This window comes from Penicillium crustosum (genome assembly GCF_028827405.1).
Source record: "Penicillium crustosum strain IBT 35664 chromosome Unknown utg000005l_segment0_segment0, whole genome shotgun sequence".
NCBI classification, from domain to species: domain Eukaryota; kingdom Fungi; phylum Ascomycota; class Eurotiomycetes; order Eurotiales; family Aspergillaceae; genus Penicillium; species Penicillium crustosum.
The window spans coordinates 439,781-466,756 of NW_026623126.1; the positions used below are offsets into that span (position 1 = coordinate 439,781).

Below are 26,976 nucleotides of genomic sequence, written 5' to 3' on the forward strand. Positions count from 1 at the left end.
AAAAAAAAATAATAGTCGTGCCTCCCTTCATTGCGTCGTGGGACATATCGAAATTCGAAGACAAATATCATCGGGGACAGTAATACGCCCTGGGTCTGTCTTCGATCTCATTTCCCTCAACTCGAAAGCTCCTTCGTTGTGCTGATAATTTCCTGCGCGGCGGATCGCGAACGTGTCACGGAACCGCGAATACCAACGGACAACCACATCAAAGACGTTAGAGACAAATTGGGTTTTGCTCTCTCCACCATAAACAATCTTTAAGTGGAGGGTAATCATCATCAAACCTCTTGCTTTTTCGAGTCGGTGCGGAGTCGGAGAGCCTTACCGCACAGAAAGCTCACTCCTTCGATTGCCGCAAGTGAAGAAAGTCATCACGGCATCACACCGAGGCCGAGTATTGCATCGTGCTTGATTTAGCGCTTTAAACCGGGTCACATAGATTCCGAAGGATAAGAGGCAGTTCGCGAAATTCGAGCTTCCTAAGCATACAACCAACGGTGGTCTTCATACGCGCAATATGTTGAAACGTGGAGCTCAAGGCCCTCAAGGGTCCAAAGAAGACGAGGGTATATTCGGTATGGCTAGCACTCCGGATGATAAACCCCACCGGGCGACAGCGGCCCAGTTAGCCAGCAGAAAGTGAGTGATAAATGAAATACCTGTGGATGACCACAAACTGACCGAAGATCTCTTTGAAACCTTTAGGATCAAGGATGTCCGCAAACGCCGGGCTCCAACTCCCACAACCGGCGGAGGTGCACCTGGTGCAGCTTCATTTAACCCTTTCGCATCCGTGGCCCCGGCCGCGGCACCAGCACCTACCCAGTCGACCGGGTTCACATTTGGCCAGACTCAAAGCCAGAGCTTCCCCGGGGCAAGCTCGGGGCCCAGCCAGGGTGGAATATTCTCGTCGGGCACTAACGGCCAGGCGGGTGGTCAGGCGTCATTCAGCTTCGGCGCGGGACCTACCACATTTGGATCTGCACCGCCGAGCAATCCTTTTGCTGTAAACACATCATTTGGCGGAAATACACAGTCAAGTACCAATGGTTTTAGCTTTGGGGGATTCAATGCCGGAAATCAGTCCACTCCATCGTTCGGTGGATTCGGGGCACAGCAAAACACAAGCACTCCAGCAAAACCCGTCCTATTTGGGCAGTCTGCAGCACATATTACTTCGCCTGCCGATGACAGCATGCAAACTTCGCCCGATACCAAGCCCAAGGGAGGTTCCATGTTTTCACCGAAGCTACCCGCAGGTCCGTCGGCACTTGGTAATCCATTCTCGAACCTTTCAGGAGAGAATGCGTCCAGCAATCCATTTGCACCAAAGACAGTCACGGCTGAGAAACCAGCCGATAAACCTGCAGAGACCCAGCCCTTCAAACCACTTTTCGGATCAACGCCCGCCGCTTCGAAGCCTGTGGATGCAGAGAAGCCAACAGCCAGCAATCCATTTGCGAACCTGTCAGGGCAGGCTCCAACCAGCAGCACTAACTTGTTTGCCCCAAAGACAACGGCAGCGGAGCAAACCCCTGCGAAGCCTGCAGAGGCAGCGAAGCCTTTTGGTGCTCTTTTCGGGTCGACCCCCAGTTCTCAGCCCTCGGGCCCTGCTACCAATCTATTTGCGCCCAAACCAGCGGCAGAAGAACCAAAGGCGAGTAATCCATTTGCGAACCTGTCAGCGCCAAAGGTTACTGGGACCGAAAGCTCTGTAAAGACTTCCGAAGAACAACCGTTCAAGTCCATGTTTGGTACACCTGCAGCATCAAAGGGGTTGGAGGCTGGAAAAGAGCAGGCGGCTACGCCGGCATTTGGCAATATGTTCTCGCCAAAGCCAGTTGCCGAGGGCACTGCTGCAACGCCTGCAGCGGACCAGCCGTTCAAGTCCCTGTTTGGTACACCCGCGGTATCGAAAGTTTCGGACGCTGCAAAAGAACAGACTGCTTCGCCGGCATTTGGCAATATGTTCTCGCCAAAGCCAGTTGCCGAGAGTACGCCTGCAAAGCCATCTGAGGACAAGCCGTTCAAGCCCATGTTTGGAACACCTGTGGCCGAGAAGGAACAATTACCGGCGAGTAGTGTTTTTGCACCGAAGGTGACAAGTGAAGAGCAGACTCCTTTACCTGCAAAGGTCTCGCCATTTGGCTCAATGTTCGGAGCGTCCCCCGCACCGTCCCCTGCACCGTCGAAGCTTGGAGAAGAAAAGGCAACCCAGCCGACACCCAGCAATCCATTCGCGAACCTGTCAGGGCAAAACGCGTTTAGCAACCCATTTGCGCCAAAGCCGACAGAGCAGGCTGCAACGCCCCAGGCACCGAGCACTTCTCTCTTTGGTGCAAGTACAGCAGCTGACAACAATAAAGACAATAACATCCCAGGTCTCAACGGCTCATTGACTAGCCCATTCACCGCTGAGCCTAAGGTGTCGAGTGAACCTCCAACGGAAGGCGCGACGAAACCTGCGACACCTCATGTGTCGTTCGCGCAGTCTCCACGCGACCATAAAATCCCCTCTTCCTCTTCTCTCCCCTCTTCATCCTCAAATTCTACTGTTTCCAATACTTTCACTGCTTCAAACCCTGACAGTCTTTTCCCTCGACCTGATCATCCTGTATCAATTGAATATCCTCTATCAACTGAAGATTTTGACGAAATGCCGCTCAAACGTCTTTTCCCTGAGAAAAATCGGGATCAGCTTCGAGACCGGGCCAATTTGCTCATGAAGATTGGCGTCTTGACTGAGTCGTTCAAGCGCGAGATCGCTAAATGCGACCCCATGACAGATGATATTGACGAAGTCATTATTCTTTACGCCGAGCTTCGCCGTGAGCTTGGTGTCCCCATTGGGTCGATTAACCCCGAAGAAGAGGCCAAACGCGCTGCCATCAACGAACGCGATGCCGCCGAGGAAGCGGCAGATGGTAACGCGACCCCTCCGACCTTCGTCCCTCCTGCTGTTGATAATAGACGCCCAGAGCCTTCTACCAAGCCCTCTGGTGGATCTACTACTTCCTCTAAGTTCGCCCAATCCTTCTCCGCTCCGGCTCCTGCCCCGGCAACTGCTTCTGCTGGTCTCTCGTCTCCGGCTGCGGCTCCTGTTGCTACTGCTCCTGTCGCCCGGGCCGAGCCTTCTCCTTCCACTGCTAGCCCTGCCGCTACTCCTGCACCCCCTTCTGCCGTTGAAGCTCCTAAGTTCGGTGGTGCGGCCACTTCGACTACTGCCCCTGCTTTCCAAATGCCCAAATTTGGTGATGCCGCTACTTCAGCCGCCCCCCCTGCTTTCCAAATTCCCAAGTTTGGTGATGCTGCCACTTCAGCTGCCACTTCAGCTGCCGCCCCTGCTTTTAAAATTCCTAGCTTTGGTGCCCCGGCTACTGGCGCCAATTTTATGGCTCAGTTCAAGTCAAAGTCGGACAGCACTATAGCCGATGCAAAGGCCAAGAGAAAGGCTGAAGAGTTTGACTCTGATGAGGAGGACGAGGCGGAGTGGGAGCGCAAAGATGAGGAACGCCAACGCGCTAAGCGCGCGGAAATTGAAGCTGCAGCTAAAAAGCGTGCCGTTTTTGTCCCCGGCGAGGGTTTCAAGTTCGTTGATGATGACACTGCTCCACAGAACGTTAAGGAGCCTGCAACATCTGCCACCCCTGCCACTCCTGCACAGGACGACTCCGCGGGTACTGTTAATTCCACCCCTAATATCTTCCCACCTTTTGTTTCTCCCTCGACCGCATCTACTAAAGCGAACGGCACTCCCTCTGTGTCTTCCTCGAATTTCCAACCCGGGTTCCCTAAATCATCATCTCCCCAGTCGTCTGAATTCTCTACTCTCGTCGGAACAGCCACGCGTTCGCCAGCGGATGCCGCACTCTTTGGTGGCAAGCCTGGAGGCCCACCTTCTCTCTTCGGTGCAAGCGCTCCTAGCTCCTCTATCAACTCCTCGGTTTTCGGAACCTCCAGTAAGCCGGTCCCAGCCTCGCAGAACATTTTTGGCGGCCTCAAGCCGACCTCGCCAAAACGCAAGGCCTCGGCAGATGAAAGTGACGACGACGATGATTCACCCGCAAAGAAGCCGAAGTCCTCGCAGAACATTTTCGGCGGACCCAACCCGGCCCCGCAGAACATTTTCGGTGCACCCAAGCCGACCTCGCCGAAACGCAAGGCCTCTGTGGATGAAAGTAACAACCATGAAGATTCCTCCGCAAAGCAGACGAAGTCGTCGCCTCCCCCTCCTTCTGTGGGCGCCAGTATGTTTGGACGAGTGTCCACTACACCGCTGGCTCCTTCGATCAATTCCTCCGCACAGCCCGTGATGTCCGCTCCCTCCACTGCCACTGAAGATGAGGAGGGTGAACCCGGTGAAATTTTCGATCTGACCAAGGGCAACGGCGGCGAAGAAGAGGAAACTGTTATGTTTGAAGACAAATCCCGAGTTTTCAAACTTGAGGATAAGTGGGTGGCCAAAGGAACCGGTCCCGTTCGCGTTCTGAAGCACCCTGTCACTGGACGTGCGCGGATTGTCGCCCGTGCCGAACCGAGTGGAAATGTCACTTTGAACATTCTCCTGAAGAAAGAGTTCGACTACAAGCTCACCACTAACAGTGTTCAATTCCTGGTGCCCAACGAGACTGGGACTCTCACACATTGGGCCGTTCGAGTGAAGGGTGAGAGACTGCGTGAGTTCCACCAGCTCGTCAACGATATCAAGAATTAGATATCTCTCTATCTCTTCTCCATATCTTCTCCATCTTTGTCCTCCCTTTCGGGAGTGTATGTTTATGTCCAATCGCATGGCCAAGGTTTGCATATGCGTTTTCTGCCTTTGTGATTCGGTTTCTTTCTGGCCTCTTGCTTCTTTTTTTTTGTTGTTGTTTTTTTTGCGCATCGACCCGCACTCTCCTGGACAAAGATGGCCCGGCCTCACGCAGTGGGCCAGCTTCAAATCCGATGGTGTCGGTCCCTTTTTCTTTTGAACCCTGTTAGGGCCCGGTTGAGCATCTCCCTGGGCACCACGGGCTCTAGACAGGACAAAGCTGGCCCGGCTTCATGCAGTGGGCCAGCTTCCCGGTTGCATCGGTCTCCTGTCTTTTGAGCTCAGTCGGGCCCCAGTTTGAGTGTCTCCTTGGGCACTATGGGCTCAAAGTCGGATATTCCTTTTTTTTTTTTTTTGTGAAGATAATGGGGTCTACATTGTATTTCTGTGAAAAATGAATAAAAATTGATCTTTTCTTACTTTGAATCTAGTAATGCCAAGTGAATCCCATCAATCCAATTAATCTAATTAATCCAACTAACAAAGACCCGTAGACCCTGAGGCTGATTTTGGAGGGCCGAGACTCCCGTAGCGCCTAAATAGGGTTGGACTAATTCCCGCCTCAACAAATAACTTTCCCTTTGGACTCTCCAGTTCTCCTTTTATTTTTATTCTCCTTCTTAGCTGTTCACTCGTTAAATTTACCCCAGTCACTCTTTCAGAACCAAAAATGAAACCTGTCGCTCTTTCTTTCCTCCTAGGCCTCGCCAGCCTCGCTACAGCCCGCACCGACTTGGAAGGCTGCGTTTCCTCGGAAGTCATATTCGACCACTACTACGCCAGCTACCTCTGGTACGTCCCAGACAGCGGCGAGATCTGCTCAATCCTTGACTGTGGCGGCGGCCGAGCTCCCCCAAAGACCACTCAACCGGGTTGTCCCCAATACTCCGGAACCGCAACGCTTACTCCCGACTACCTGGAGGGCTGGGGACCCAATGGCAAACAAGCTGCCTCTACAAGCACCGTGGCTTCGACTGCGTCGTCGGCCACTGATATTGTGCTCGCTTCTGCAACACAGACTTCTGAGGCATCGGACTCGTCTTCCGCGTCTTCTTTTTCTTCTTCTTTGTCCCCGTCCGGCACTCAGACTGCTGATAGCATGATCACCGATGCGCCCTCTGGTCTTACTTCCGTCGCTTCTTCTTTGAAGGTTTCCAGCTCGTCCACCTCGAACACTGGTAACGCTACTTCTACTTCTGCTGCCGCGACTAGCTCATCCACTTTCAATGCTGCTGCTACCCCCGCCTCCAACATGGCCGGTGTCATGGCCGTGATGGCTGCTATGGTCGGGGTTATGGTGCTGTAATTTTGATTTCATTCTCTATTTATACCTTGAGAAAGTTGGATTATACTCGGCTTTTGGAGAGACAGGTTCGAGTCTCGATGAATAGTGAGAAATACGACTCGTCTAAGCCAAATCCCTCTTTCGGAAATGCGCATACCCACTCGCTGCGCAGCGCGTGGCACCATTACCCGACGAGGAAAAATGAGTTTTGAGCCGCATCGCCGATCTGCACGACCCACACTCTTGCCGAGACCCAGAGCTGGGTTCTCTCCACATTATTCACCTTGAAATCGGTTACTTCTAGTAATCTTATAGTTATAAACTGGAAATAGATCATTATTACATTTCAGTATATACAAGCAGTTCGAGATCGCCGAATCTCGGCGATGGACTCCATTTAGTTCGCTACAGGCCTAGACATAGCCGACTATCAATTACATGTATTGCGTATACATCGGTGGAACTTCACCAAAAGGAAACAGCAGATCGAGGGGAGAATCCATCATGAAATCGTAGTGCATCGGGGCGATAGTGGTAGACAAGGACTTTTGTTCGAGTGCATCTTTTCTCCGCCGATGCATCTTTTTAATCATTTGCGCGCGATTCTTCATCCTTCCAAATACCTCCGGCACTTCAGTCAACTTGTTATCTGCAAGAGCCTGTTCGAAAAGTGGAAGTTGTACTTCCATCTTGGAGGCTATGCCATCGACAGTCTGGTCGAAGTCTATTATACTTTCCACGTATGCTCGGTCCCATCCGGGGTGATCATAAAGAGAAAGTTGGGAGAGAGCGACGATTGCTTTTGCGAATTGACACGTCATGGTGAAAGGGAAGAAAGGGAACAGGTCGGAGGGGAGCGAGAGGATTGTTTGGAAAAAGGAGGTTGTCGCTTCCAGGCAGCGGAAAAGGAGATCCAGTTGCATGAGAGGGTGATCACCGTAGTTGGATTTGGAGACGTCAGTGTTGAGGGCAATTCGATAAAGATGTATCTCGAGTGTTGTGTAATGAAGCTGTAAAATGGCTGTCGTTGTTGTTAGATCATTGTTAAATTGTGCGCAGAGACGAGGGCATAACTAACCAGAGTATGGTGACTCGCTCGATATGTGAGCTTTGAGTTGCTTAATCTCAGCCTCAAGCCATCGTATGCTTAGCCCAAGAGGCGGAGGTGCTGATGAAACGGACGAAGAAAAGAGCTCGGTGTGGTATAGTGTGTGGTGAATCTTATCTGCGACATTCATCGCTCGGATTAACTGTACCGCAGAGGCATCTGTGGGATATTCAGCGATCTGATCTAGAACGTTGCAGCATTCGTCTGTGTATCTTGTAAAGCGAATAATCGACCCCAAGTCTTTCACACATGTCGAGAGCCTTTGAAAAGTTAGCTTATATCCAGCAAGACCAGGGGTCAGAGTGGACAACATACATGGTGATTAGATAATAACATCCAAGGTAGGTGCGTCTCTCTTCCAGTGTGCGGACCGGATTATGATGGTCCTCAGTTATAGTATCCTTCAAATAAGTCAAGGGATAGTTCAGGCTTTTTTGGTAAGCCATCTCTTGATTCAGGCCCAAGCTCAAGGATTGCGCCACGAGTAAGTGCACATTTGTATCGAGCTGGGCAGTGCTTCGAATAATATGATGAGGCTCTTCGACTTTGGGCACATTGGGGGGATAATCACCATGTCGCGGGAAACGACTGACTACAATGAACCAAGCCACATTGAGGAGAAGACCCTGGAGCAGATCCAGGCTACGTTCTCCCCTCATTACAATGTGCTCGGCGACATGTTCTTGTACTGCATCCACAATTTCTCGCTGGCGTAGAGCGTTTTGGCATGCGACCATTGAAATATTCAGATAGAGGAATGGTTTCTCCCGGCGCAGTTCTTCAGCGGTGACATGCGGGGGGATCACGAGGAATGGAAAGAGCGGGAATATTTTCTCGAAGAACACTTTCATGAACAGCTCGCCTTCGGCTTCATCGATGTTGTGTTCAAAAGTAGATAATGATTTCCTTGCTGGGCCACTTTCTACTCGTTCTCTGACATTTTGTTCTGAGGCAGCCAGCATGGCAACCATGCGGTCTAATTTAGCCTCAAGCGCAGCAACATCTCTAGCTAGAGCGTTAGGGGTCTCTTAGGGAGGTTTGATAATTGGTGAACACTTACGAGCCACTTGCGGCTGATTTCTTTTCACGGCGATGGGCTCCGGGTAGTTGAGCTCCACATTCTTTTCCCAGGCGACGACAACTAGCCAAAAGTCAATATGGGTTTTATGTATGAAATCAACTATTTGTTGTATACTCACCGTTTACAAGGACCATCTGTTTCCGGGAAACATCGTACTTTAGCCTTGGCACAGGTTAGGCATGCTTTAGGGTGGCGGGTCCCGACTCCGTCCTCCATAATGTCTTATCATACACAAATGAGGCTGTGAATCGGATCGGGTTAGCGAGATGCAGGAGCAGTTAAATGCTGGGCACTCGAGATGTGTCCGAATGGGAAGAAATTAAGAAGCGGGAACTCCTCAGTAGTTCGTATTTCTATTGGTAGAACAATGTCAGTGTGGGCCTCACCACTATATAAGCCTCCTTTTTATATCCGAAGATAATTATGGGTATATCACTGTTAATTCTTTCAATAAGGATAATACGCAGTAGTATGGTGCAATTTTTTCTTAGTAACTGGCAAGTTGGATATGTATAGAGAACCACGCCTTACCATAACTTCGCACATCTCGTCACTTCACTACATATGAGGCACCTTGGATGTCCACGAAAAAGAACAGAAAAACGGGAAACTAATATGATTGGCTTGAATGTTATTTCGGAAGACAACACTGATGAAGCTTCCATCCTGGACCACAGGTATATAGTAGTACATAGTCATAGTATCTCTTAGATAAATCCACCCTAAATGGGGGTACTACAGACTACATGTATTAATATAATGTCTCTAATGAAGGATCTAGAAGTCTGCGGGTGAACGTAAATTTGCGTAACAAATAAATCCTTCCTTCCTCTCCTACCCAGTTACCTCAGCACCCGTTTTCCCTATCCTAGACTTTGTGTCTTCCTCTTTACAACATAGTATAATACTATGAAAATCCTAGTTTCTCTCTTGAATTATTTCCAATTGGCTTGGCCATCCATTCCTACCAATCCCCCATGACGAGAGCCTGAGCGGAGGAACTAGAGCGGAGGAGCAAGGATCGGTCACCACAACGTGGAGAGACTTCAAAATCGGTGAACACACCTGAAACCCCCAGAATATCGCCGATGGCTTCTACAAGTCAATATGGACGAATCCCTTTACAACCACGGAACACATGAAAAAGAAAGGCAAATTTGTGAACGACCTCCACATATCATGATGGTTGCAGACGTCTCCACAGAAAGTGCTTCCTGACTTGTCCAGCGTCAGGCAGTCATTTCCAAACGACAAACAAACACCAATCAAGGTCGACGTGCAATGGGTCCATAGCGAAAAATGTGCGCTTAACCAGCTATTAACCAGGCCATAAGCCGACAAGCGCATGTTCCTAACTCGAGTTCCCATGGGATCATTTCTTTAGACATGGTATACCGGATCAGGACCAGGCAAGATCTTGCTAGGCGCGAGTCCCTGACGACCTGCCCCTCCCCTTCCTCGCCCACCTCCAGCAGCTCGACCAGCTCGACCAGTGGGCTGCATCCGGTGAAGACTGGCGGCCGGTGACTCAAGCACATCGGTGAGGCTTCTCGGACCTTTGTAGAATTCGTGCCTTATCAGGCATATTTGTCGCCAGGAGCAATGCCGGAACCAATCGGAGCCTTTCACCACCCAACTACAATCCCCAATGACGAAGAGCTTCGGTAATGGCTGGAGAAGCACAAAAGACAGATGGCGGAGATGAAACACAAAGAGAATTAAGACAAAAGAGGACAGATGGGAATTTGCTGTCACTGCAATGCAGGTCCTACAATTGTTGCCTCGAGCAACTGAAGATGTGAGAGCTGGCGGGAAATGGGGAACAGCGATGTGAACAACCAGATTCCGAGTGCAGCATAAAATAGAGAGCTTCCGACCACTGTTGAGAACTTCAAGACACTTAAGCCCTATGATATCCCTTCCGATGACTTGAAAAGACGGTAAACGCACCGGTGGATGCTTGGCTTCGATAAGGCCGACCACCTTATCCGAATAGAGTCAGGTGGACTGGTACATGACACAGCATCGCGCAAGATACATGGTCCAGACAAGCGCTCATAACGACCCGGATATTGGATGATGAAGGCAATTCACGCGATCCTCTCCATGGGAACTTGGTTGCACCGTTCTGCTTGGGCTTTGGTATCTCGGTATTATTGCAGCTCGTAGTTATGGGACATTGGAACTATGAGTTTACTCGTTTGATAGCGGATAGGAATGCAATTGTATTCTAACTACTAGTAGTCTTATGGTTATCATCTAGGATATATAGGATTATATATAGAAAGAGGCCGAAAATACCGCTTGGTGGAAGCATCTTTAAGAGTATGTAGCTACAACGCCATCTCCCAATCTCCAATCGAGGAGAAATTGCCCCTATTTAGAGCCAGAATAAAAATCGCATGTGTATCTATACGGAATTACTTAGAACCAAGTAGAATTTAGTCAAGATAGACGTCAAGTATGAACAATTTGAGCGAGTAATGTCGGGATCTGCTTATCGGCGAAATGGCCGTCCCCGCAATTCGCAACCGCTCCGATATCATTCCAGTCTCCCCCTCATCTCTTCTTCACATTCCCAACCATGGCTACCTTCTTGAAAAAGCCCCTTAAATTAGCCCTTGTCCAGCTCGCATCAGGTTTGAATCCAGATACCTGCCCATTTCTTTCCCAGCTAACCGAACCATCTAGGGGCGGACAAGGCCGTCAACCTCTCTCATGCACGGAGCAAAGTCCTTGAAGCTGCAAAGGCTGGCGCAGGATTGATTGTCCTTCCCGAGTGCTTCAACTCGCCCTACGGCACTAATTTCTTCCCCAAATACGCCGAGACCCTCCTTCCCTCTCCTCCTACGGCTGAACAATCGCCCTCTTTCCACGCCCTGTCAGCCATCGCCGTGGAAGCAAATGCATACCTTATCGGCGGAAGTATTCCCGAGCTGGAGCCATCCACCAAGAAATACTACAATACCTCGCTGGTCTTCTCGCCGACAGGCGCCTTGATCGGCACTCATCGCAAGACGCATCTGTTTGACATCGACATCCCGGGCAAGATTCAATTCAAGGAGAGCGATGTACTTTCACCTGGCAACCAGCTGACAGTCATTGATCTCCCCGAGTATGGAAAGGTCGCTCTGGCCATCTGCTACGATATTCGTTTCCCAGAGGCAGCGATGATCGCTGCCCGCCAGGGTGCTTTCCTCCTCGTCTACCCGGGAGCCTTCAACACTACCACCGGTCCTCTGCATTGGTCGCTCCTTGCCCGTGCCAGAGCTGTTGATAACCAGTCATACGTGGCGCTCTGCAGCCCGGCGCGTGATCTAGATGCCGCCTACCATGCCTATGGTCACAGCTTGGTCGCAGACCCCAGTGCAAAAATTCTCTCTGAGGCTGAAGAGAAGGAGACTATTATTTACGCCGACTTGGATAATGATTCGATTGCGAACATCCGCAGTGGAATTCCTATCTCCACCCAGCGACGATTTGACCTTTACCCCGATGTGAGCGCAGGCCAGAAGTAATGTGGGGGATGTCTATTTAGAAGCTATATCAAATTTATCTAGAGATTATAGCTCAAACCGCCTGAATATTTCAGAATTAGAAGTAACTACATAGTATGAATTTTGATAGTTGAATAAGGTCATTATTGCCTGAGGCATCGATATCCACATCTAAAATATCATTGGCCGTAACACTGCTCCACTCCGCCCAATCAGGCCCCGCACAGGCAAGCGAGACCACACTGAATTTCACACGAAAATCGACCGCGAATTCTCCTTCTGACAATCGATCACTTCCGCCCACCGTCGACCACCCCTTCAGTCAGTTTCCTCAATTATCACTCTGAAATACCTCTCTAACCTTCTCCGCAGAGATGTCCAACGTCAAGACCGGCAACAAGCGCTCGGCTATCGCCGATGTGGTGTCTCGCGAGTACACCATCAACCTGCACAAGCGAGTATGTTGAACATAAACCCTTTCCCAGTCTACCTGCGACGATTCGAATACGATTCAGTTCTGGAGGCATATAATGGACAGAGAACAAGAAACTTTTCCTGTAAAATGGAATTTGTGACGGAAAAGAATGTGTGTGGTGTGGGTTGGTGTGTGTGTGCGTTCGAGGGTGGAATGGGAAACCAATCCCCTTCTATGTCACACTACCATCCTCACCATGACCTGTGGAGAAATCTGCAGGTAGGACATGGCACTTTTGTCTTTTGTCTGCTTCGCGATAGAGACAGCCGAGGGGAGATCTTGAAAAAGTCTTCGCTCGCATCCACACATATCCGCACCCGGAACACAAAAGAAGAATTAGTTTTATGAAGTCCACTATGGCCGAAAGACCAGAAACATTCATCGCGCAGAGTTTTCTCTAGCAGATGGCATTCGGGCGGAAGACTGATTGCAACTTCTTTTCCGGAATTATAGTGCCACGGCGTCAGCTTCAAGAAGCGTGCTCCTAAGGCTATCAAGGAGATCCGCGCCTTCGCTGAGCAGGCTATGGTAAGTTTTTGAGCGATGCTCTCTATCTCCCCGGACCCCACTGGGGAATCAGTTCGCTAACATGCTCAACTCATCAAATAGGGCACCAAGGATGTCCGCGTCGACCCCCAGCTGAACAAGAAGGTCTGGGAAGCCGGTATCAAGGGTGTTCCCTTCCGTCTCCGTGTCCGCATCTCCCGTAAGCGTAACGACGAGGAGAACGCCAAGGAGCGTCTCTACTCCCACGTCCAGGCCGTCAACGTCAAGGACCCCAAGGGTCTCCACACCACCACCGTCGATGACGCTTAAGCGTGTCGCTTTTCGTTAGCATCTATGATTCCATGTTCCTATCTGGGGTGTGGTCGGGGTTTTACAAAATACAAAATACCTTTTCCCATTGGGGCTTCCTTATACTTTCGTCTTAGTATCGTAGTATCGGTTCAGTGTATTTGGCATGTCCTACGCATGTCCTACAGTATCCAGAGCAATACGACACAAATTATTCCCAAAGTTATTCAGTTGCACCGCCTAGTTCTCCACTTTCATATAGTTTGGATCCCTCGGAACCTAGTAGCCAACCTATATGTACTTGCTCGTGCTCGGCATCAATACATCTCGATGTGGGATTTGAGGTATTCATGCAAGTTAGTACCAAGTCTCTAGGAATTATGTATTCCTTGCTAGTTTCACCCGAGGAGAGAACAAACATTATGTTCGTGGTCCAAATCAGTGATCTAATTAGGGCTAAACACGGGAGCCATCAGATCAGTCTACCAAGCATGCATTCAATGGCTATATGTCGAGTCAATACATGTATGTACGTCGTCTTTGCTCTTCTTGTTCTAGCACTGGCGGACACTCTCCTTTATACCCTCCCAGTAGTATCTCAAGTCGCAGCTAGTTTACTAAGAGTTTATCGCCGCTACCTCCAAGTTATGATGACCCGTCGCCGCGTTCAAGTATCGGATGTACTTCTTAGATCTAGTATGGACCTTTGTCTTGCTCAATCTCCTGTCTCTTCGTCGGACCGTTACTTGTAGTTTGACAGCCAGGGCAAGCGAGCGGCCTTTCACTCTGTATCCAAATTTGCTTCTTTTGTAACATATTATATGTCTTCTCGTTCGTATCAAACCTGTTTAGATGTTTCTCTTTATATGATATAATTAAACTCTGTCCAATTCGTTTCTTAGAACGAAGGATTCTATGGACTCGAGGATTGTGAAGAGAAAGCTACTACTAGTCTTTCTTCGCTGATCCGGTGCATGTGCCATAACATGAAGCAAATGGGAAAGAAAATCACAAGTACCGCTTAGGGGTTTGAATGGAGAAAATACAGGAGTATATCCAGGTATGAACAAGGTATGTAGGCAAAAAAGATGTTAAATCTTCTGTCGCTGGCTAGTATATATATATATCTGTTATAGTACAAACAGTGGGGGAAATTTCCAACAAAGCAGCATATACGCAAGTACCATGCTGAATACCACACTATCTATCGGCTTCTATTCATGGCCACATAGCTAAATAACACCAAATATAATCAAAATCCAAGCAGAGAACTGATGTTGAAACCGCAAAGCATCGAAGACCGTGGAAGCCAGGGCGGTGAACGAGAGCTCCCCAAACTGCCGATGTGAGGACATCATATCAGCTCTCTTGCAGTCCGCATCAACCATCAACATCTCCAATTCCGTCCGAGTTTACCTACCTTCCTCTCTTGATTCAGCATCTCGTTCTTTAACAGTGCCTTCAACTTAAATAGCACCCACATCTCCACCATGGAGTCCAAGATCCCCGACTTCTTGCTCGAGCAGCAAGCACAAGGAAGCCCAGAGACACAACCCTACTTCCTCACCTTCGAAGACTACTGGGAGCGCAAACTATGGCATCAGCTTACAGACTCGTTGGTCGAGTTCTTCTGCATGCCAGAGAGTGCTCCGCACCGCTTAGCTCTGTTTAAGACATTCGTGCTCAGTTTCGCCGACCGGGTCAACCAGCTCAAGTTTGTGTCGCTGGGGTTGATGGCAGCAACAGAATGCACAGGTTGGTGGTCCATAGTCTAGCCCCGAAGCTCCAAAATATACCATGATGAGCTCTGGGTTGTGTTGATGCAAGCTAACCACCCCCCTCCAGATGACCAAGAACGACTTGCTTTCCTCACATCCCTCGCTACCAAGACGGATACGGCCGATACACAGGATGCATATGTCTACGCGCTCGCTGACGTGGCCAACGTCAAGCTGTCGCTGAAGGATTTGGAAGGAGCACAGACAGACCTGGCCACCTGCCAGCGGGTGCTAGACACGTTTGACTCGGTCGAGACCGTTGTGCACGCCTCATTCTACAAAGTGAATGCGGACTACTACCACGTACGTGATTCTTAGGATCGTGTTTCTAGCTGGACACGGCCATTAAAATTGAAACTAACTCCTCTCTCCAACAGTCTAAGCAAGAATTCGCCTCCTTCTACAAAAACGCCCTCCTCTACCTCGCCTGCATTGACCTGGAAGAACTCACCGAGACTGAGCGCGCATCGCGTGCCTACAACCTCAGCGTAGCGGCCCTGGTATCAGAGACGATCTACAACTTCGGAGAGCTCCTCCTGCACCCGATTCTGGACTCGCTGACCGAGACCCCGCACAACTGGCTCCGCGAGCTTCTCTTCGCCTTCAACCGGGGCGACCTGGCTGCCTATGACGTGCTGGCCGGTAACATCAGCAAGAACAAGCTGTTGGAGTCACACCGGGTATTCCTGTACCAGAAGATTTCTCTCTCCGCACTTACGGAGATGGTCTTCCACCGCCCTCCTCACGACCGCTCTCTCTCCTTCCAGGCTATCGCTTCCGAGACTAAGGTTCAGCCCGATGAGATCGAGCATCTCGTTATGAAGGCTCTGTCGTTGGGTTTGCTGCGTGGATCTATTGACCAGGTTGCTCAGGTTGCACAGATCCACTGGGTTCAGCCTAAGGTTCTGGATATGAATCAGATCGATGGTATGCGAAACCGTCTTAAGGATTGGGATGCTGGTGTTAATCAGCTCGGTCACTGGATCGAGGGAGCTGGTAAGGATGTTTGGGCTGCATAGAGATCTTATCCTACTTGTGTTCTGATCAGTTCTATTATAATGAATACAACGGTGTCGTCTGTTATCGTGATTCTAGTATATTTGTAATTCTCGTAGTATGCATTCTATCTACTTCGCTCGTCATCTAAAGCCAAGGAAGAATAGGACATTCATATAGTCTAGTAACAACAAACCAGAACAATCTTATTCCCCCAAAAAGAAATATATACAAAACCCTCTCACATACCACCACTTAGAATCCATTAATCGCACACTGCAAAGCCGCAAAATTAGGCGTATCAATCCCCGTCCGATTATGACAGCCTTCGGGTTTATAATACTGCGCCACCCCATCAAAGCAATCACAATCTTTCTTACTGAAAGCAGAACAATACCCACCCTTGACGATCCACGACTGCGGTTTCTCAAGCTTGCTCGCATCACAACTACTCCACGTGAAACTATCATCCGTCCACCATTTACAGGTAACACCCGTATCGGTGAACTTACTGTTCAGACCTCCATGGAGCGCTAAGCAGCCCTCGCCATCGAGGAATTTTTTGTTATACCCTTCGAGATGGTAGTAGTCACCCTCGCAGCCTTTATTGCTGTACAGTGTGATTTCCCACGGTGCTGTCCAAGGGTATGTTACGGTTGGTTCAGGTGCTGTTTTTGCTTTTGTGGTCGTTGATTGTTTGGTAGTTGTTGTGATTTTCGTCGCCTTGACAGTGGTAGTAGTGGATTTAGAATTGGAGTTCGAGGTAGGTTTTGCCCCAGAGCCAGTATTAGTCGACTGCTTAGCCCCGGTTGCCTTTGTATTACCAGTAGCTTTTGATGCCGGGGCTTCTGTCGCTCCTTTCACGGTGGCTGTAGGACCAGCAGGAGGTGCACGGTAATTTTGACAATATAGATCGGAGGTACCACATTGACCCCAGAAAGCACACTGTTGGATTATTAGGAACTGGGTCTATAAGACAGACTAACTATTGGGGTTTACTCACACATTTAGACGCAGCACATGGGTTCATTCCGGCAAGATCGGCCCATTTGGGTGGACGTGTTGTTCCAGGTACTTGTGGACCACAGGTAGCATGAGGAAGGGCCATTGGCATTGGAGGTTTGCCAGGACTGAGACAGATAAAGTCACCCTGGTATAGCTGCTTGCATCCGAGCCATGCCCAGGTATCTTTATTGAAGCTTTCGATATCGGCTTCGGTGATATCGTGTGCTTTGGCAATCAATGTACAGGTATCATATCCTTGGATGAGATATTTGAAACAGTAGCCGTCTTTGGTTGGAACTGGGGCGGCGGCTGTTGTGAGACGGAGTAAGAGAAGCCATAGAGCAAGAAAGTCAATTCGAAAGAGACCCATCCTGTGTAAACCTGGGAGATGCAGGCATTTGTCGAGAAACAAGGCCTGTCATTCTTTATATAGATTGATAGAGGGAATCGTGGACATGAAACTGGAACTAGATAGAGGCACTGCATGAAAGAGATAGAACACTGTTTCTGATTTCGGGCAGGACTCATGAGAACTGGCCAAGAACAATTCAACATTGATGCACTTGATGCACCTCATGAATGTGAAATCTTAGTATTGTTCAAGGGCTATAACAAAGATTCGGGGAAATGTGTTGCATTGGAAGATGAACATCCTGGATGTTTTCATTGTTCGTTTGAATCAGCCGTGCATGACCTCGACGATATGGTATGTATAAAGTTGGTGCGGTCTTTGTTTAACCTCGCCTTGAGCTCTTCTGGCGTCGAATGCTAAATGTTCTTTGGTCGTAATTGGCTATCGTGAGGCAATAGATGTTTGCGCCCTGGAGTAAGAATTAGAAATGGAGTTACTTTGAAGAAATGTACGGCGTGGCAAGTGAAACATATAAAAGAGGCACATATTCAGAGTACCTATTTGAGGAAGAGTGGCAAGAATATGTACGTACCAAGCTACATTCTGTATTGGCAATGCATTGGTATGCGTAGCTTGGATCCTAACAGGTGATGTTTGGACTCCCTGCTGTCAGTTCGTGGTATCCAATGCCCTGGTCCCTGTCTTTGTTTCTTTGTTTCGGTAGTTATAGCATGGACTTGTATTTATTAATATCCTATATCATTGGACCAATGGGGCAACCACATGACACAACAATGTACAACAATATAATCAGAACATCGACGACCCCAGAAGCACACAGCCAATCAACCAGGCTGGCCACCACACACACCAAACAACAACCTGGGTCCACATACCCCAAACATCCCAACCGAAAGCGGCTTGGGTGAGGACAGCCTCGACAGAGACCCCCATATACCAGCAGACTCCAAGGAGAACAGTTGGCGGGGAGAGAAGGTTGAGAAGCACCAGGCCCAGACTGGAAGTTGCCAAACGGAATGGCGTGGAGCCTCGCAGGCGAGTGACGAAGCTAAGCGGCGCGCAGAGTAGACCAATCATGAAAGAAAGAGAGAAGTTGAGAGTGGCGAGGGTTGAGAGGGAGAGACCTAGTAGGAGGAGGGAGAAGGATTTTATAAGGTGGTACTGTTGGGGGATGATTGGTTTTGATAGGCCGAGGCCGTTGGAGAGAATTGCGGCGAGGAAGAGGGGGAGGATGATGTCCACGACCACGAAGATGTAGGTGGTAGTTGTGAAGTACTGTAGACTTGTTAGCAGCTATTATTATCGTGGTTATAGGCTAGTAGATCTCACCTGGTGGAAGACATTATTAAATACCCAGAGCGGGACAAGGCCGAGTAGATGGAGCCCGACAACAAGCGAGAGTGGTAGAGCAAGGTGTCGTTCCGCAATGGTAATCGTATTGGGCTTCTCCTTCTCCTTCTCTTCGGTAGGTGCCTTCTCATTCTTGGGGTTGGCACTTGGCTTGCTCTCTGGGTAGTACCCAGTGCGAATCCAGAGGGCAATCGCCATGATAGTGAAGTTTCCAGCGATCAGCATAGCACTGGGCAAATAAGTTCCAATGCTGACAAAACGGTTGGACTGCATGAGCAGATAGAAGAAAAAGCTCTGGTGCAGGTGCTCCAGCAAGTTATTCAAGCTGCGGCAAAGAGACTCAATCGTCCGGCCTAGAGCCATTTCGTCCTCCCACCCCTCGCCCTTTGTCTGTAGGGTGATGGCGTCGATATGATACGGCATGAAGCTGCTGTGTGCGCCGGTGGCATACCCGAGACCCTGCTTGGTCATACCGCGGAACATGGTCTGTAGACGATGCTCGTAGCTGTCGTCGTGACTCCACATTTCCTGTAGATTGGCCCCGATGCCCATCTGGCCACCTGCAATAGCTACAGCTGTGTTGAACAAGTCGAGGTTGGGGAGCTGGCCATTGACTCCATCATATACAATATGGAGCGTCTGGAACCGGTGATCGAATGGATATTCGATAACCAATGCTCCTTGCAACGCTCCACTCTTTAAAGGAAGTGGCTGTACCGAAGCCGGGTGCATATCGTGGTAGGCATCGATCCAAGCCTGAGTTCCAGTTTTGCTGTCCGGGGTAATTAGGAAAATAATGTCCTTGGACCATAATGACCATCCTAGCATCAACTGTTAGTAGCCAGACTAGAGGAGCGCAACCACGAAACTCACTCTTGAAATATCTCGCCAATGTCAAGGCAAGAGTGACACCATTCAGGTTCAACTTATCATCAGCCGTTAACCATGGCGCAACCAGGACAATTGCCTCCGTGGCATCACCGCGCGGCGCATGGATAATAGCATAAGTATTCTCTCCCTGGTGCGTAATCCCAGCGGAGGTATATTCGTATTTTTGCGTGGCAACTTTAAGGCCCGCCGCTTGCAAGATTGACTGCAATTTGTCCGAGACCCTGTTGAAGTATTAGCGAATAGTCCAGATAGTCCAACCTGTACCAGGTTCATTCGACCTACGCCGCTGTCACTTCCGCCTCGTCTTTTTGGCCGCCTCTCGCTTGTCCATCATTCAACAATCCTTCCAATTCTTTCTTATAACCTCGGAAGATGTTCTGCTCGCTTCCGGTGAAATACGCATGGACTTGGCCCGGCAGGAGCGCATTCTCGGAGATGTAGGTTTGTCGGGAGTACTCGTTCAAAGGTAGGAGCAGTAGCCACACAACGCCGACGACAATGCAAAGAAAGGATAGGAGATTCGGGAGGCGAACGAAAATGAGGTGGGGGTTATTCCCCAAGTTGCGGATTGCGGCTGGCATCTTGTTAGTTGGGGTCAGGAAGGACAGGTGGTATTCCAGCTTGCTCACATTTCAACGCCATTGAATAATGACCATCGGGAAACTAGGTCCCGTGCCGCGAAGGCGAATACGTTAAATGAATGGAAATAATTGGACTGAACTGGAGTGTTACAAGTCAACAGTGGAGATCGAGAGCTCCGTTGTTTATGCGCGGAGAAGTGGAATTTACGCCAACCGACAGAGACCAACCATGCAAATTAAATGTGAGTATGCACGCGCTATGCTATTATTCAATGTCCCCCGAGTCTGCAACAATATAAAGTACTATGGTGGAAAATATACATTAAAAATGAGAAATGAAGAATGCGTCAATATCCGGAATCATGCTCCAAGGCGCTGGGTAGATCCCAAGTAGCTCATGGGTGTTTGGTTGCCGTTGGCGCCGGCAGGGTTGGTGGTTGGGAGAACTCCATAGCGACCGTAGGTCTTCTGGTCGACGGAGACGTAGTGAGGTAGGCGTCCCAGGAGGTTCAGCTTGCCCTCGATCCAGCGGAGGACCTTCTCAGGGGGCACAAACACCTTGAGGTATCCGAGGCCGACTAAATGACAATTAGCAGCGAACAAAAAGGGAAAGTTAGAGAATGGAACTCACGGAGGTATCCAACAAGAATCGCACAGAGATGACCAAGGAAGCTCACGTTCGAGATGAGGATAGATACAACGACACATGCGAACAGGGGTGAAGTCCAGGTGGGAATTTTGTACGGGCCAAGGCTAAAGGGCGTTAGCAAGATTAGAGCCAGTTAGTTCCGAGTGAATCTTACCTGAAGTTGGGGTGAGACTTGTAGGTCTTGATAGCTTCGGAGCCGAGAAGCAGGAAAACCCAGATGCTGGATTCAACGGTCAGTTACCGAAACATTCAACCTGGTGACCTAAAACATACCTTGCGCCGACCACCGAAGTATTTCTGTGGAGGATAAACCTCTCAATCAAGATATAAAGACCAGCAGGGACAGTCGAGAGAGCTAAATTGTCCAACATTAGTCAAAATGGCCACAAGCATTGCGTTTACCCAGAGCACTCACGTCCAATAAACAACGCAATGGCAGTCAAAGTGCCATGCTCGGCCTCAAAGCGCTCTAGCAGCGGTGTAACCGCCAGAGCATTAAAGAAGGCATGGAAGAAGCCAGTATGGATGATGGGATAAGTGTTCAGTCGGTACACTAGTAACACCATAAAGTCAGCATACGCCCAATATTCTCTTGTGGCATGGAATCAAACATACTAGTCCCCAGGTTAATCTCCTCTGGAATCAAAGCACCCCACTGCACAACACTCCATATGGTCTGGAACTCAAGCAGCCAGAAGGCCAGAATGACCAGCAACACCAGTCTGGTGAACAGCGGTAGTCGGAGGAGGTATGTTCGTATGCGACCCGGATTAAAAGGTAACGGGGGCAAAGCGGCGGGAGTCGCCATGGTTTCTGAATGCTGATATTCCGTTTACTATCACTGCCGAATAAATATAGTGACGAAACCACTCAGGGCGGGAGTAAAGTTGGGCTGGCAAGTCGGGATAACACCGTGACTCTGAAAGAGAGGATTTGCGGTCGGAGCAGGTAATAAGAATTCACAATGTATTCAAGGGTCGGATGGCGGATCCAACAATTAATGACTGGGGAAAGGAAGATCAATCGTTAGATTCTGTTTTCCTCGCTAAGTCGAAGTTCCGGGCCGGGCCCAGGGATAACTCACAAGGCGCACGCGATCCTTGATGGGAATCGAAAACAAGACACAAAGGAAGTCCTAATTAGAAACGAGTAAAACTCCGAATGTCGAGATCGGAAACAAGATCGGAAAACAATCTAAAATAAACATTAAACTCGAAGAGAGATCGAGGGAGACCCGCGGGACCATTAAAGGCGACTTGTTCGCGAAGTTACGCCCCGCGATAAAGACCAACCGCGCAACTGTAAGGCTCGGGGTGACGATTCCGATTTATTCCAATTAATCTCCTTGTTATAATGATCTATTCATCAGAGATCAAATAGTATTGCATATCACTATTTGCTGCGTCTATATGCAAAATCCACTAATTTATCTACAGGTACTGGTTGAACCAGGCGATAGCCTGGCAGAAGGCCTGCTCCTTAGCCCACTTCTGCTTGGGATCGCTCAGATCGGCGCGCACAGCGAAGCCGTGGTTGACACCGCTGAACAGGTTGATCTGCCAGGGCTGGGCAGCCTTAATAAGAATATCCTCGGACTCATGACGAAGCTGAGTAGTGAAGATCGAGTCGATCTCTGTTGACACATGCGAAATTAGCCTTTGATGCTTTTTTTTCCCTTTCAATTGAGATAGCAAATATCAACGTACCAGCAGCGGCGATAGACAAGGGGCCTTTAATGGCGCCGAGCTCCTCGTGGGTGACGAACGAGGGGTGCGCAGTGTAACCGACATCAATCTCACCGGGCTTGAGGTTACGGCAAACGTACTAAACCAAGATTGTTAGCACCAAAGTTTGGAGGGTATATTTTCAGAGATTAGATCTTCAGATCTGGACTGTAAATACATACCTTACCGCCGAAGCAGTAGCCAACAGCACCGATCTGCTTAACGCCGAGAGTCTCACGGGCGTACTTAATAGTGGACAAAATGGGGGGCTCAACGTTGGCGGGCTGGTGGTTGGGGAGCCATGAAGCTAGGTCGACCTTGCCAGATTGCATGTCGCTGATACTAAGCTGGTCACCTTGGAAAATATCCGGGATGATAGTCAGGTAGCCATTGTTGGCAAACTCGTCAGCGATGAGCTGGGAGTTGACGTAGATGCCGTAAATATCGGCCACGATGATAATAGCCTTTTCGGGGTTCTTCTCCTTAGGGTAGGCGATATAGGCGTTGACTAGAGAATAGCTTGGTTAACAAGTGGCTGTAGTTGGGGGAATTGAGTATCTTACCTCCTCCGCCGATATCCTTAAGCTCGCCAGTGGGAGTACCTTCGTGCTTGAAGCCAGAGGCACAGCAGGCGCCGGGAGGGTTGGAGGCCATTTTTATGTGAGGAGGGGTATATAGAATGTGAAGAAGCTTTTTTTTTGTTCCAAGTTGGTGTAAGCAATAGAGGGTTACCCACAGCTTATAAATGTCTTCTCGGATGCGTACGTCTCGGACCTGACCCTTCAGCCTTGGTATCTCCGGGTAAGGGACATTTTCCTTTTGATATCATTTTCTTCCAATCAGACTGGCTGTTCTATTGCGTCTTAATCTTAATACCCCACTTACCCCTCATGGAGCTCTTCAACTTTTTAGATTTCCTGGGTCTTTGTTAGTATATTCTCATTCTAAGGCTAATCTTGCGGATTTGACACTCGATGGTATCGAATTGGCTTTTAATGCATAGCTTGCATATATGTATATGGCTTCTGTTCATCTACAATGGTATAACAGGAGGGGATCTAATTGCCTCATCGTAACCGGGACTCGGCACGGTGGACGGGGATAAAAAAATCTAGCCCTGCTAAACTCCGGGACAGTCTTGTCTTACTTGTTTTCTTGCTTGTCTTGTTTGAAGGGAACTTGCATTCATAGAAACATCTGTACTGCATATATCATCTGGGAGACCGGGATATCCAGTCCCAATCAATCCCACCATTATTACCACATTAATCCATTCACAGAACGTCACAAAATATCATGTCCGAGGGTTTCCAAGGCACTGTCCTTCCCAGGGTATCTTTCTCTGCAGGGAATATTATGTCGCATGAAGAATTCACAAAACGAAATGACTCCGTATATTCCGGCATGAAACAAAAGCCTCAGAAGTGTAAAGGGGGGGTATCAAAGGAAACATGTCGCGAATTTTTCACTTGAAGCGGAAGTCGGGCCGTGAACGCTGGGCACGCTTCACAGCCCAGGCCTTGATGGCAATGACCAAGACCTCATAAGCCATGATGAAAGCACTAAAGCCCAGACCGACAGTGAAGGTGAACATTGCGTCCAGTTCGTAGTACTCCATTGCTTCAATCACATTACGGGTCTAGAGCAATGTTAGTCACGCTCTTCAGTGAGGCCATAAAGCTTATGTGGGGGGTATGTGCACTTACACTCAACATGAAAATCAGGCCTCCCGAGATAAGACAGAATGCAGCAATGATCTCTGTCGGAGGACGAGCCGGGAGGTACGAGGTCGGTGGCTTGAGGTACAACATAACATATGTCATTCCGCGCGCCAGCGCAAACCCAACCAGCATGTTACCCCACTGCTTGTGTACCATAGTCGATGTCATGCTAGTCTGGTGGTGCGACCCCATCATCATGCCAAGCAACATAATGACCAGGGCCGGCATGGGGTTCAAAGAAACACTCTGCGACCTCGGTGGCGTCCAGGCTTCATCCGAGGTAGCATGGGCAGGGGTTTGGAGGATGGTGCTGTTGACCCAGTCACGGATGCAACTAGATTCGAAAAGCATACCGGCCTATTTTATGTTAGCCAAATTGATTCTTATAAAGAGTGGGGAAGGAGATGAGATCGTACCAGACCGCCGCCGAAGAACAAGATGGAAATCGAAACGTGCTCGAGATCTGTAGCAGACCATGCCTTACCCGCACTGGAGAGGTGCTCGAGGAAAACATTTGTCGCGCCATATAGGAAAATGACGAACGACTCTGTAGCTTCACCCGATGGAACCTTGGCTTTCCAACCGACAATAGCCGCGGAAGGCTTCTTGTTCCAGCCCCAACCCAGGTCTGCCCAGCAACCAATATAGCGTCCAAGTGTCAGGATACCATACCAGAAGAAGATACCACCCTTGATGAAGTGCGCAAGCCCGTTGAAGATCTCACGGCTCCTCATGATACCACCGTAAGTCACAGCTCCAGTCGCAATAGTCGCAAATCCGAATGGAAGAATGACACGATCAACGATGTTATACACGACATTCAGAACGCGGAGTACCCGGCTGGGGATCAGACCAGGGACAGTCTTGGACAGGAAGCGACCAACACTGGTGTGTTGAATCCAGCCGTAATGACCGGCATCCCTTGCTGGAAGTTCGTCGGGCTTTTCAAATCCATCGTATTCGGTAGGCGACCCACAAGACGATCCAGGGCTATGGATAGAAGGCGAGTTACTATCGGTACCCTGGCCACTATCGCGAGACCAGCGATGCTCACGCATCGCATCGGTGAGGCAAACGCGCTCATGATCATGGTCGTCGGTCGCGACAGGCAAGAACGCATTGTGTTGATGGTAAGAGGGCGCGTGCGACTCGCCGCGGCCAGCGTAGGCAAAGAGCAAAGCCAGGACGACCTGGGCGCCGACAACACACGTCGCGACCCAGCCGAGTTTGTGGTGAGCATTGTTCTCGTAGAGGTCTGGGGTCTGGCTGTTATAAATAACCCCGAGGAGGACACCGAGAGCGTTGAAGGCCAAGAAGAGGAATTGTGATGGAATCGCGAGCCATGAACGCGCAATGCTCAGCATGACAGCTATTAGAGGGATCAGTTTTTGTCTATTTTTTTTTTTTTTTTTTTTTTTTTTGCTTCGCGTTCAGAGCGCAACAACACGAGAGCCACTTACCGACAGGAAGAACGAAGCACCATCCCAGAACCATGAGAGCAATGTGAGCTATAATGGTACTAGAGTGCTTGCTATATGCAAAATAGCTCATCGGACCAGTGGTGTTGTTTTGCATTGTGGTGGTCGTAGGTTGGGGCGCGTCGGTGACTGCGTTCATATTCATCCCCATGTCCATTCCCATGTCCATTGATTCATCACCGTGTGGAAGCGCGGTCGCGAGGGATGCGAGAAACAGAGTGAACGTTGCCGCCAATGCGACCCGAGTAGTTATAGGCCGCATTTGAGGGAAGATGTGTTATACTGCAAGAATGATAATGTGTACGTTTGTATGTGCAAAAGAATGCAAGTGGTCGCAGGATATAGAGCTCCAACCAGCTGAGGTCGAAGCTCTATGGAATCGTGACGTAGCGAACCTGTCAACCTGAATAGTTGGGCCCGTATTTATTCTTGTTTTTTTCTTAAGTCCTCTTGTGTCTAGACAGGACTACCCGTAATTCGAACCAAACAGATTATATGTATGAAGCGGTAGGGCTGAAGTATGAGAGTCTGGGAGGGAATTGCTGTATATAAAGTCCAGGCGGGGCTTAGGAATGAAGTACCGGCCAAAGCTAAATGAAATAAATGAAAGAAAAATCAATTATAAAAAATAAAATAAAAAAATAAAAAAACCAGCTCGCCGGTGCCGATTTCCAATGCTTTTGAGGAAAAAAAAAATTAATTTAATTTGAATAATGAAAATTAAAAGTGCGTGGAAGAAACGAGGACCCTCAGGGTTGATATGCCCAATTCAGGATTACTTCGTTTCTGCTTAGTTATAGGGTGATACCTATGTAGCCTAGGTATAGGTTGATATGCTAGGAGACCTCATATGATCCATACATATCCTTTGCGATCTAGACTATAAAGATGTACACTGAATCATGGAAATTGAAGTCAGAGTCCTTGGTATGTTTTCTTCCTTTAGGCTCTTCCCTTCACTCGGGTGTCTCGGGAGCCTCTAGTGGAGATTTTGGTGACTTCACGAGTTCGGGAGGCTGGGAACTATGACTACATAGGCCATACTTGGGGCCTTTGCTGTATGTAGACCTGCATCTGATGCCACACGCATATTGTACTCTGTACGGTGGACAGAAAAATATAAGCGCCTGGGCCAATGACGTAGTCGATCGTTACCTTATTTGGACGGTAACCAGCCTAATCTCCCTTCTCAGTATCGTTCTCTTACATCTTACATTCGATGTATGCCTACTAGGTTGACAGATTACCAGTACAGACAGGATGAGCATGTAAAAATATGCCAGCCTGCTTGGCTTTCAGACTATCTCAGGTTGACTTCCGAGGCAACTTTCACCGTTGAAGCCGAAGCAGATGATCAAGGATCTGTTCCTCCA

At 49.1% G+C, this 26,976-nt stretch overlaps 10 protein-coding genes across 10 annotated transcripts; 4 read left to right on the forward strand and 6 right to left on the reverse strand.

Moving 5' to 3' along the window:
* Positions 1 to 520: 520 nt before the first annotated feature.
* Positions 521 to 4,717, forward strand: N7487_010851 (uncharacterized protein; the record flags this gene model as incomplete). Its single annotated transcript, XM_056878581.1, has 2 exons — positions 521 to 642; positions 709 to 4,717. 2 exons carry the CDS (start codon positions 521 to 523, stop codon positions 4,715 to 4,717), a joined length of 4,131 nt encoding a protein of 1,376 aa, XP_056723900.1.
* A 769-nt stretch (positions 4,718 to 5,486) lies between these two features.
* Positions 5,487 to 6,122, forward strand: N7487_010852 (uncharacterized protein; the record flags this gene model as incomplete). Its single annotated transcript, XM_056878582.1, has 1 exon — positions 5,487 to 6,122. The coding sequence occupies one exon, from the start codon at positions 5,487 to 5,489 to the stop codon at positions 6,120 to 6,122; it is 636 nt and encodes a 211-aa protein (XP_056723901.1).
* A 413-nt stretch (positions 6,123 to 6,535) lies between these two features.
* N7487_010853 (Zn(II)2Cys6 transcription factor) lies at positions 6,536 to 8,506 on the reverse strand (the record flags this gene model as incomplete). Its single annotated transcript, XM_056878583.1, has 5 exons — positions 6,536 to 7,122; positions 7,180 to 7,469; positions 7,525 to 8,214; positions 8,270 to 8,350; positions 8,409 to 8,506. 5 exons carry the CDS (start codon positions 8,504 to 8,506, stop codon positions 6,536 to 6,538), a joined length of 1,746 nt encoding a protein of 581 aa, XP_056723902.1.
* A 2,368-nt stretch (positions 8,507 to 10,874) lies between these two features.
* Positions 10,875 to 13,078, forward strand: N7487_010854 (uncharacterized protein; the record flags this gene model as incomplete). The annotated part of the gene is made up of 6 exons (XM_056878584.1): positions 10,875 to 10,929; positions 10,982 to 11,787; positions 12,015 to 12,108; positions 12,160 to 12,245; positions 12,716 to 12,790; positions 12,872 to 13,078. The coding sequence occupies 6 exons, from the start codon at positions 10,875 to 10,877 to the stop codon at positions 13,076 to 13,078; spliced, it is 1,323 nt and encodes a 440-aa protein (XP_056723903.1).
* Positions 13,079 to 14,547: 1,469 nt separating this feature from the next.
* Positions 14,548 to 15,854, forward strand: N7487_010855 (proteasome regulatory particle lid subunit RPN9; the record flags this gene model as incomplete). The annotated part of the gene is made up of 3 exons (XM_056878585.1): positions 14,548 to 14,812; positions 14,903 to 15,138; positions 15,213 to 15,854. 3 exons carry the CDS (start codon positions 14,548 to 14,550, stop codon positions 15,852 to 15,854), a joined length of 1,143 nt encoding a protein of 380 aa, XP_056723904.1.
* A 232-nt stretch (positions 15,855 to 16,086) lies between these two features.
* Positions 16,087 to 17,206, reverse strand: N7487_010856 (LysM peptidoglycan-binding domain-containing protein; the record flags this gene model as incomplete). Its single annotated transcript, XM_056878586.1, has 2 exons — positions 16,087 to 16,776; positions 16,835 to 17,206. 2 exons carry the CDS (start codon positions 17,204 to 17,206, stop codon positions 16,087 to 16,089), a joined length of 1,062 nt encoding a protein of 353 aa, XP_056723905.1.
* Positions 17,207 to 17,998: 792 nt separating this feature from the next.
* N7487_010857 (GPI-anchored transamidase subunit GAA1) lies at positions 17,999 to 20,031 on the reverse strand (the record flags this gene model as incomplete). Its single annotated transcript, XM_056878587.1, has 4 exons — positions 17,999 to 18,484; positions 18,539 to 19,380; positions 19,433 to 19,671; positions 19,733 to 20,031. The coding sequence occupies 4 exons, from the start codon at positions 20,029 to 20,031 to the stop codon at positions 17,999 to 18,001; spliced, it is 1,866 nt and encodes a 621-aa protein (XP_056723906.1).
* A 246-nt stretch (positions 20,032 to 20,277) lies between these two features.
* rbd2 (rhomboid protease family protein RBD2) lies at positions 20,278 to 21,618 on the reverse strand. The gene is made up of 6 exons (XM_056878588.1): positions 21,296 to 21,618; positions 21,096 to 21,233; positions 20,954 to 21,035; positions 20,835 to 20,900; positions 20,663 to 20,784; positions 20,278 to 20,609 (listed from the first exon to the last, which is right to left on the reverse strand). Exons 1-6 carry the CDS (start codon positions 21,486 to 21,488, stop codon positions 20,392 to 20,394), a joined length of 819 nt encoding a protein of 272 aa, XP_056723907.1. The 5' UTR covers positions 21,489 to 21,618; the 3' UTR covers positions 20,278 to 20,391.
* Positions 21,619 to 22,110: 492 nt separating this feature from the next.
* Positions 22,111 to 23,058, reverse strand: N7487_010859 (dienelactone hydrolase family protein; the record flags this gene model as incomplete). Its single annotated transcript, XM_056878589.1, has 4 exons — positions 22,111 to 22,313; positions 22,387 to 22,504; positions 22,587 to 22,912; positions 22,968 to 23,058. 4 exons carry the CDS (start codon positions 23,056 to 23,058, stop codon positions 22,111 to 22,113), a joined length of 738 nt encoding a protein of 245 aa, XP_056723908.1.
* Positions 23,059 to 23,869: 811 nt separating this feature from the next.
* Positions 23,870 to 25,865, reverse strand: N7487_010860 (Ytp1 family protein; the record flags this gene model as incomplete). Its single annotated transcript, XM_056878590.1, has 4 exons — positions 23,870 to 24,043; positions 24,111 to 24,482; positions 24,542 to 25,494; positions 25,586 to 25,865. The coding sequence occupies 4 exons, from the start codon at positions 25,863 to 25,865 to the stop codon at positions 23,870 to 23,872; spliced, it is 1,779 nt and encodes a 592-aa protein (XP_056723909.1).
* Positions 25,866 to 26,976: the final 1,111 nt, after the last annotated feature.